Consider the following 9,839-nt stretch of genomic DNA (forward strand, 5'->3'; position numbering starts at 1 on the left):
TACATATATTGTATCGTGCTATTTTTAATTATTCAATGCAAATCAATTCAAATCTCATAATTCGATCAATTTCATTTTCAAACGCACGTGAATAAAACACATCTTTCAAACTGTGATCGGAGAGCCCGATAACACATGAAGAAGATAATTCATCGATCGTAATTCCAAATAGGTGTATCGTAGTATATCATAATCGGCGGTCGATGAATCGCGTTAAAAATAGCGAAAAGTGCATCTCAATCCGGCATTATTTTTTAACGAGCATCTAAATATATACTCGGGTCGTACATATACAACATGACATTTGCGTACATGCGCGCACGCGCGTGCGAGAGACACTACGGGCACGGGCGGCTTCCTCGTGGCGGCTTTAGGAACGCGAAACGTTCAGTCAAAATTTCGGCATCGCATGGAGAGATGCTGCCGATAGCGGAGTTTCAGTAAAGGAGAGGAAAAGAAAAAGAGGGAAGAAAAAAGTTCTGGGTACATTATATATATCTCGGTTCGCGCGACTCTTCATCGGGGGGAAGATTCGTCGGTATCGTCCACCGGGATCCCTTTGTTTTTCCTTTCGTTTTTTCGTTGCCTTACGATTACAAGACGCGCCACCGGAGTAGTTGCACTCGATTGTCGAACCGGCTGTGAGGAAAAAAAAAAAACTCCGCAACCATGGCTAGTGTCTCCTATCAAATAGCGAATCTGCTGGAGAAGGTACACGTAGTCGTGCACGTTGGCATACTCATAATTATATGTATATAATAGCGATTGAAAAAAATGTCATTTACAATCGGTGCGTTTCATGCGAGATTTCAATCCGTCATGGTATTTTCTTGATGACATAACCTTACTGTATTCTTCATGAACACGATCAATTCTTTATAATACTCGTTATGAATATATTATAAAATGAGAATTTTTCTCCTTTTTTCTATATAATAATTTTTAATTTTTTTTTTCACATATATTCTGAAAGTTTGAATATGTGCAATTATATTTGGATATTGCAACCATTTCCTATGTACCAAGTAATTAATAATCTAATTAATTTCATAATTAATTGTATTATAATAATTGTAAATTATATATAAAATTAAATATAAATTAATAATAAGTATAATCTAGTTAATATATTATAAATTATCAATTATCTTTGATATTTTGCAATTGATAACATAGTATATCTTTGTTATATGAGAATTTTTATGTTTACTATCATAATATAGTGCTTGAACAGCTATGCTTTCTTTGTAGATGACATCCAGTGATAAAGACTTTAGGTTTATGGCAACTAATGACTTGATGAGCGAACTGCAGAAGGACAGTATCAAACTAGACGATGATTCTGAGCGCAAAGTTGTAAAAATGCTTCTTAAGTTATTGGAGGACAAAAATGGAGAAGTACAGAATCTTGCTGTCAAATGGTAGATTTCTTTATCTAGATATTATATTTTTTTATACATTTATATGTATTTCATATATATTAATGTATCTTGTATCTCTCTTTTATATATGAATTTCTTGTATACTAATATATTATGTAAAGTTGAAAATTATTAACACAAGTTAAATAACCAGGAAGTAGATATACGAAGTGTTATAAATACTTGTTGTTCCTATTTGAAAATTCTTTATTCAATTGTATGGTTATAAGGATGTGTGCAATTTCAGTTTGGGTCCATTAGTTAATAAAGTAAAGGATTACCAAGTGGAAACTATTGTGGATGCTCTATGTACCAATATGGTATCGGACAAAGAGCAGTTGCGCGATATCTCTAGTATCGGCTTGAAAACTGTCATTTCCGAGCTTCCTTTGGGTTGTAGTGCATTAGTCGCAAATGTTTGTAGACGTATCACAGGCAAATTAAGCAGCGCTATTGAAAAAGTAAGTTATCTTTGTCTGACTTCGAGTTTAATATATATCTTTGACCAATATTTTTATCTAAACATGATTTTTCAGCAAGAGGATGTATCTGTACAGCTCGAAGCACTCGACATTGTCGCCGACTTACTCTCTCGCTTCGGTCCTTTACTAGTCACGTTTCATTCTACAATTTTGACCGCATTATTGCCGCAACTTTCTTCACCGCGGCAAGCGGTTCGTAAACGCACTATAGTAGCACTGAGTCATCTGTTGACATCCAGCAACAATTATTTATACAACAAATTGCTGGATTATCTTCTCGACGGTCTTCAAATTCAAACGGCAAAGAACGTCATACGTACCTATATCCAATGCATTGCTTCTATTTGGTTAGATAATCAAATTGTGTTTGAATAATCGATGAAGAGAATAAATTATCATGCAATTTATTATCTAAATTTATTTGCAGTCGGCAAGCGGGACACAGATTCGGCGAGCAGATAGAACGCGTTATGCCATTGATTGTTCAATATAGTAATGAGGATGACGATGAATTGAGGGAATATTGTTTGCAAGCATTCGAATCTTTTGTTTATAGGTGTCCAAAAGAGATTACGCCACATATAAATAAAGTACATGATTTAGATTAATCTTATATTACCACATTATATTTATGTATTTTATGCATTATTAAATGAAATCATTTATTTCTTTTAGATCATAGAGATCTGCCTAATATATATTACATATGATCCAAACTATAATTATGACGACGATATCAATGATCTTTCTGACGGAGAAGGTACTGCAATGGAAATAGAAGAAGACGGAGAGGAAGACGCGGAAGATGAATATTCCGATGACGACGATATGAGTTGGAAAGTTCGTAGAGCAGCTGCAAAATGTTTAGAAGCAGTTGTATCTAGTAGAAGGGAATTGCTGTCAGATCTTTATAAAGTAGTGTCACCTGCATTAATTGCTAGGTTTAAAGGCAAGTATCAAGCATCGAAATTTATTTATATATAAAGGTATATGTCTAGTCAATCAAAATTTTATTTATCTAATATATATGATTATAATGCATGAAATTTCTATTATATAATTGCAGAAAGAGAAGAAAATGTCAAATCAGATATATTTCACGCATACATCGCTTTGTTGAGGCAAACGAGGCCGGCTACCGGTGTGCCACTCGATCCAGATGCAATGGAAGATGATGATGGACCTATTGCATTGTTGCAACAGCAAGTACCATTAATAGTGAAGGCAGTTCATCGTCAAATGAAGGAAAAGAGCATTAAAACGAGACAAGATTGCTTTTCCTTGCTGAAAGAACTGGTGCTTGTTTTACCTGGCGCTTTAACTAATCATATCCCAGCACTGATTCCCGGCATACAATATTCCCTGGGTGACAAGAACTCTTCCTCGAATATAAAGATCGATACTTTAGCTTTCGTGCATACATTATTGGTGACGCATCAACCCGAAGCGTTCCACGTTCACATGCCAGTTTTGGCGCCTCCAATCATACTAGCTGTGGGAGATTCCTTCTACAAGATCGCTGCCGAAGCGTTGCTCGTATTGCAGCAACTCGTACAAGTTATCAGACCTCACGGTGAGCAATTTTATACTATTTAATTTTTATTTGCAATCACACAGATATAAAAATGATCGATAACGAAGATTTTATTTAATGCTTACCTCAGATAAACCCTTCTGCCGTGGCTTCACTCCATTATCTAACGAAATATATCATTGCACTCTGATGAGGCTCAAAACGGCGGATATTGATCAGGAAGTGAAGGAAAGAGCCATTGCTTGCATGGGACAAATTCTTGCACACTTTGGAGATACTCTATCAGACAAATTGCACGTATGTCTACCTATCTTCCTGGACAGGTTGCGCAACGAGATAACTAGACTTACCACTGTTAAGGCTCTAACTTGTATAGCCGCATCTCCTCTGAGAGTCGATCTTAAACCAATCATGGTAAATTTATAAAATATAAGTGTATACATACTATAAGAAATAGCAAAACTCTTTTGTACAAGATGTTACTGTTTTTTTTTTTTTTTTTGTAGGAAGAAGCAATACCCATTCTTGGATCTTTTTTAAGAAAGAATCAACGAGCTTTAAAACTTTCTTCTCTTCCTCTTCTAGATACATTGGTGTGCAATTATAGCTCAGCTCTGCATCCAGATTTACTTGATAAGGTAATGGAATATTAGTTTTGTTATATATATTAATATTTAATGAAACATAAGATAATTATCTCTAATTCTTTTCGCAGGTTACTACGGAGTTACCTGCATTATTAAATGAGTCAGACTTACACATTGCGCAGCTAACATTGAATCTTCTCACTACCATTGCAAAGTTACATCCAGCTGCTTTGACGAAAGTTTCTGACCATATCTTGCCAGAGATCCTCATCCTTGTAAAATCACCACTTCTTCAAGGTAGGATTACCCCGTTATACAACATTGGATTTAAAATTTTAGTGTATTCAATGCATCGATTTTCTGTCGAATAGGTGTCGCATTAAATTCAATGCTCGAGTTTTTCCAAGCTTTAGTACAAGCGAATCTACCGGGTCTCGGGTACAGAGACCTTCTCGCGATGTTAATAGTTCCAGTTACTCAATCCGTACTTCACAAACAGGCTTATCACTCATTGGCCAAGTGTGCGGCCGCACTGACAATCACATGGCACGAAGAAGCGCAGTGTATTGTGCAACAGTTGTTAAAAGATGTTCAGAATCCGTCAGACATTCAGAACGTCGCCCAACACATATTCGCCTTGTTAGTCATTGGAGAGATAGGAAGACATGTGTAAGAGAATTATAGTTTGTTCCTTCTTAATACAAAAATCCTATACATTAAGAACATTTGTCTTTATAAAATATTTCTACACAGAGATCTGAGTGGAATTAATTCGCTGAAACACACTATTATAAATTCATTCTCTTCTCATTCGGAAGAGGTGAAATCCGCGGCCAGTTACACGCTGGGAAATATCGCGATTGGAAATCTTCCTGAATATCTGCCTTTCATACTTCAAGAGATCGAGGCACAGCCTAAACGCCAATATCTGCTTTTACATTCGCTAAAAGAGGTAAAGATCTTTACAATTTTTTTTTTACATTAGATTCATCTTAATGTATATAAAATCGTTTCTATTTTCTTTTTCTTGTTTTTATAGATCATCACGAGTCAGTCAGCCAGTCCATCCGGCGTATCGCATTTGCAAAATTTTGTGCCTTCAATATGGATGCTCTTGTACAGGCACTGCGAATGCACTGAAGAAGGTACTCGTAACGTCGTGGCCGAATGTCTTGGTAAATTGACTCTAATTGATCCTGCTACTCTGTTACCAAGATTACAAGAATCGCTCAAATCGGCGTCGGCTCTCATGAGAACAACGACGGTTACCGCAGTCAAATTCACCATTTCTGATCAGGTATTTAATGTTTTGGCGACAGTCGTTCTACAATAATCGTATATATATTTGAAATGTATATATATATAATATCATATGTATGTATGTTACAGCCACAACCGATTGATGTCATGTTGAAGCAATGTATGGGTAATTTCTTAGTTGCTTTAGAAGATCCTGATCTTAACGTTCGAAGAGTAGCGTTAGTCGCATTTAATTCCGCTGCTCACAATAAACCTATGTTAATAAGGGATCTCTTAGACGCAGTGCTACCGCATCTTTACACAGAAACCAAAATTAAGGTTAATAGGATTTAAACTAACGAGAGAACTAAATTATACTGTCTCTGGAATTTTATAATATAATATAAGCTTTCTTTTATATATACAGAAAGAGCTTATCAGAGAAGTCGAAATGGGTCCATTTAAACATACGGTGGACGATGGATTGGATCTCCGTAAGGCAGCATTTGAATGCATGTATACTCTGTTGGATTCATGTCTCGATAGGTTGGATGTTTTCGAATTCTTAAATCACGTGGAAAACGGTCTTCGAGATCACTACGATATCAAAATGTTGACCTATCTTATGACCGCGCGACTCGCACAATTGTGCCCGACCGCAGTCTTGCAAAGTAAGCAATCACATGCAATTACCCTCCTTTTCTAACTCTTGATATGTGAAAATATTTACTTAATTTTAATCCTCTAATTATTTCTTACACAGGGTTGGAACGATTAGTCGACCCGCTCAAAAGTACTTGCACGATGAAAGTAAAAGCGAACTCGGTGAAGCAGGAATATGAGAAGCAAGACGAATTGAAACGTTCCGCTCTGCGAGCTGTCGCAGCATTGCTGACTATCCCCGATGCAGGCAAGTGGAATTATCTTGAAATGAGATAAGAGATTAAATTTATTTAAATAAAATGGAGTTTTGACTGCAAAAGTGATTTTAATAAATTTACATATAGTGCAAAGTTTACGCGAAATAATATATCGATTTGCAGATAAGAATCCATCGTTAAGTGAATTTGTTGGGCAGATTAAAGCTACACCGGAATTGCAGCCGCTTTTCGAAATAATACAAAAGGACTGTACCGGCAATAATGTGAATGAGACAAACGCGATGGATCAAAGCTAAGAGTCATTGACTTAATTCTTTTTTTTGTATCTCATATAGATCGTCGTGGGCTAAGCGCGTTCGTGATCATATTCTATCCATAGTTTATTTCTATACATTATTTTTTCATTATATTATATCCTCGATTTAAACGTAGTTTCTAATAAATGTGAGTTAATGTAGCACGCCATGTATAAATTTTAAAATAAATTTGCCGGCAATAACATTTTACCATCACATGCTTATATCTCCTGTTTTATTGGTTTGATCTGTGCTAATTATCGCGATAAACTATCCAATTTGATCATACAACCTCGCGCAAGATGAAATTAGTTACGGAAAAACTTGAAAAAAATATAATCTTGAGATAAAAACCGCTTTCTCAACTCTAAGTGTTAAAACGCATTCGTGTCCCGTGCAATCCATAATTGATGCATGTTTGTAACGGTTTATTTGGGTGATCCACTTTATACGCGACACCCAAAATAAATTTATTAACAAGACTGCACATGTGCTATCTGTTGTATTTTCCTTCAGTGTGTCACACAAAAATAATAATAATATCTAATCATTGTGATTGCGCAAAAAATTCAGAGATTGTACAATACACAATATAAAACGGCTTCGGAAGAGAGCACCAAGCAGATCGATGAATGGTAGTTTGTTGCGTTAGAGTAACGCGTGTGCACGACTATAAATAGATAGTAATTGCAAGAATACTTCGCATCTTGCTAAAAGGTTTGCGGTTGCGGTCGATAGTCTCCGCGACTGACAGTACTTGGCAGTGCATTGACTTTGCGACGCAAATAGTCTGAAAGTAAAGGAAAGGATTGACAGTACACTAATAGTACTTTATCTATTAATGACATTTTTTTTTTTTTTTTTTAATAAAGCGAGAGTTCGCATTTGAATCCTATTGTACAAAATTATTGCAATTATATTAAGTACATATAAAAATATAATTATATGTATAACCATATTTTATAACTATATTTGTATAACTATATTTTTTCAAATTGATTTTCGTGTCCCTTTCTCTCGAAAATAGAAGGTACCATTGTATTAGGCAAGACGCGCTTTATGCGATTCGCGTGATCGTATAGAAATTATTAATCGCGCGCATGCAAAATGTTAACATACGCTCGAGTGAAAGCTGTGCAACTATTCGGCGTATACATTTGATTGCGATTCATATTCAAGTGCAAGTTACTGCGTATCTACGTCATCAAAAAGTAGTGCTTATCGCTTATCTTTTCTTTTTTTCTAGAAAAAACGTTGCCGCTTATCGAGAATGTTCGTTTTGAAGAAGATGATTCATAAATATTGTTTGATCGAGTTAGCGGCAGTCAACTATTTTAATTATCAATCGCAATATTTTCGCGATAATATTATAATATTGTCTCCAAGAAAAATCTCTTATATATTACTATATTAAAAATATATATAAATCATTGTAAGATATACATACACTTTGCTAGCGTATATAAGAAATCTTTAGTCTCGCGGACCGAAGACCTATCGCGGCTTCACGTCAATTGGATTTCACGTCTCGCTGTTTCTCGAGGAGAGATCGATAATGAAAAAAAAAAGACAATATTATTCGGTCTTCGAGAATCAGCTAAATGTATTAAATATCGGGAGCAGGATCGTTCACCGTATTTCATAGAAAACTCGTTTCTTGTATTAGGGACTGTGTGTGAAAAGCGAGATGCCCTATCTCAGAGCACGTACGCCACACGCGTACGTGCGTTGCATAATGCGCTGCATCGGATTTGCGCTTCCGCAGCGGCAGCAATTTAACAATGATTATCGTGATTGATACCGGAAGCTTGCACTAGTTCATCCCGAAAACCTGTAGGCCTTCACGGCTCCGTAATCCACCGAAAGTGTGGAATCGTAGACTGATTCTAACGATCTCTTAAAGGCGTTTAAAGTACAAATTTCATTTTTTTTTCCTTATATTATAATTTTGTATGTGTGTGTGTGTGCGAAAAAAAGGATTATTGTATTAAAGGATTATTGTATCGTATTTAAAAATTTAAGATTAAAATCAGGCGATTAAATTTGTATAGCGCCAAATTGGGACATTAATACGGAACTGTGTATCTTAACTTTGATGTCTGCTCGCGATATTATTAGATATCGATATACACGAATCATTGTTCGATTTGGAATTTATTCTCAGGATGAATTGCGTGGATCGCTTTCCAATTTTTGACGAAGTTTTAAAACGAGAGTATACGAGGGTATTTGCAAGCGCGCTCCCTCGAATTTGATTCATATATCAATTGTTGACAGTGTCAACAGCTTGACGCGCAATTTACACAAACTGTATATTATCATTATCAATATTATTTACACATTTTAGTCGAGATTTTCGTCATAAGACCGTTTCCTATTTCCGTGAATCATCCGTTAGTTCTACGCGTAATTCTTATATAATGACAAAGACGATTGGAGGAGTCTCGCGCGTGTTATAATTTACATTTACATCTAGATACATAACACGCTCGTGCATTAATTATTGCAAGAAAAATATCCGTTATCGTTAATGAGATTTTCTAATGCAAACTTGTAGTGAACATGAAAATTTTACATTGTTTTCTGTCGTTCTTAGAATACTACACTCTATCAAATAGGAATGCGAGAATACATTAGATACACCACAAGTAGTCGTCAATTACATAAACAAATAGCTCTCGTAACCTTGTAACAAATTCATCGTATATCGTATCTCATTGCAAGATTGAAAATGTACATATTATCTCTTATATAATAACGCAACGAATGCACAAAAAAAACAGTACATGATTTAATAAAAAGAATAGATTTCTCGTAATTATATTAAATATTTTTATTAGCAATGAAAAAAATGTTTTATCTCGAATATTTTTATTACATCAAATAGAAAACAAGAATTATATTTAATACTCCTACATATGTGTGTGTGTGTGTGTGCGCGCACGCGCGCTCGAAATTAATTTTTCTTTCTCATATCTTCCCATACAGCACCGCAAGATTGCAATAACATTGCAGCAACATTTTTCTGCAAAATTGCAACATTGCAGAAACATTGCGAAATGTTGCTGCAACGTTGTTATGATATTATAGCAACAGTAAAATGTCCGCCTACAAAATTATTGCAATATAATATTGCAGCAACATAGCAATATAATATATATGCAATAATGCTTTATGTATATTTATCGACATAATATCCTTAACATATGAAAAAAATAATAAGAAATTAGGCCTATAAGAGTCAGGATCTAGCGTGTATATAGTTTTTCTGTATTATAATAATAACGAAATTATAAAATGTAAATTTTTCAGTACACATTCGACTTCCTTCAGTGACAGAGAATATCTAAGAGAAATAAGAAAAAACTCAATTTGCAATTGCGTAAATTCACAATTTCT

General features: G+C 35.1%; 1 protein-coding gene across 1 annotated transcript; it reads left to right on the forward strand.

Annotated features, from left to right (window-relative positions):
- The first annotated feature begins 377 nt into the window (after positions 1–377).
- On the forward strand, positions 378–6,645 carry Cand1 (Cullin-associated and neddylation-dissociated 1). Its single transcript, XM_070293155.1, has 17 exons — positions 378–711; positions 1,252–1,421; positions 1,669–1,882; positions 1,958–2,250; positions 2,331–2,493; positions 2,579–2,852; positions 2,970–3,476; positions 3,568–3,851; positions 3,944–4,075; positions 4,153–4,321; positions 4,396–4,693; positions 4,778–4,976; positions 5,064–5,321; positions 5,414–5,602; positions 5,691–5,934; positions 6,027–6,173; positions 6,307–6,645. The coding sequence occupies exons 1-17, from the start codon at positions 670–672 to the stop codon at positions 6,438–6,440; spliced, it is 3,717 nt and encodes a 1,238-aa protein (XP_070149256.1). The 5' UTR covers positions 378–669; the 3' UTR covers positions 6,441–6,645.
- The last annotated feature ends 3,194 nt before the right edge of the window (positions 6,646–9,839 follow it).

This window comes from Polyergus mexicanus, unplaced genomic scaffold (genome assembly GCF_030449975.1).
Source record: "Polyergus mexicanus isolate NDT 795.1 unplaced genomic scaffold, iyPolMexi1.0 SCAF_3, whole genome shotgun sequence".
NCBI lineage: Eukaryota > Metazoa > Arthropoda > Insecta > Hymenoptera > Formicidae > Polyergus > Polyergus mexicanus.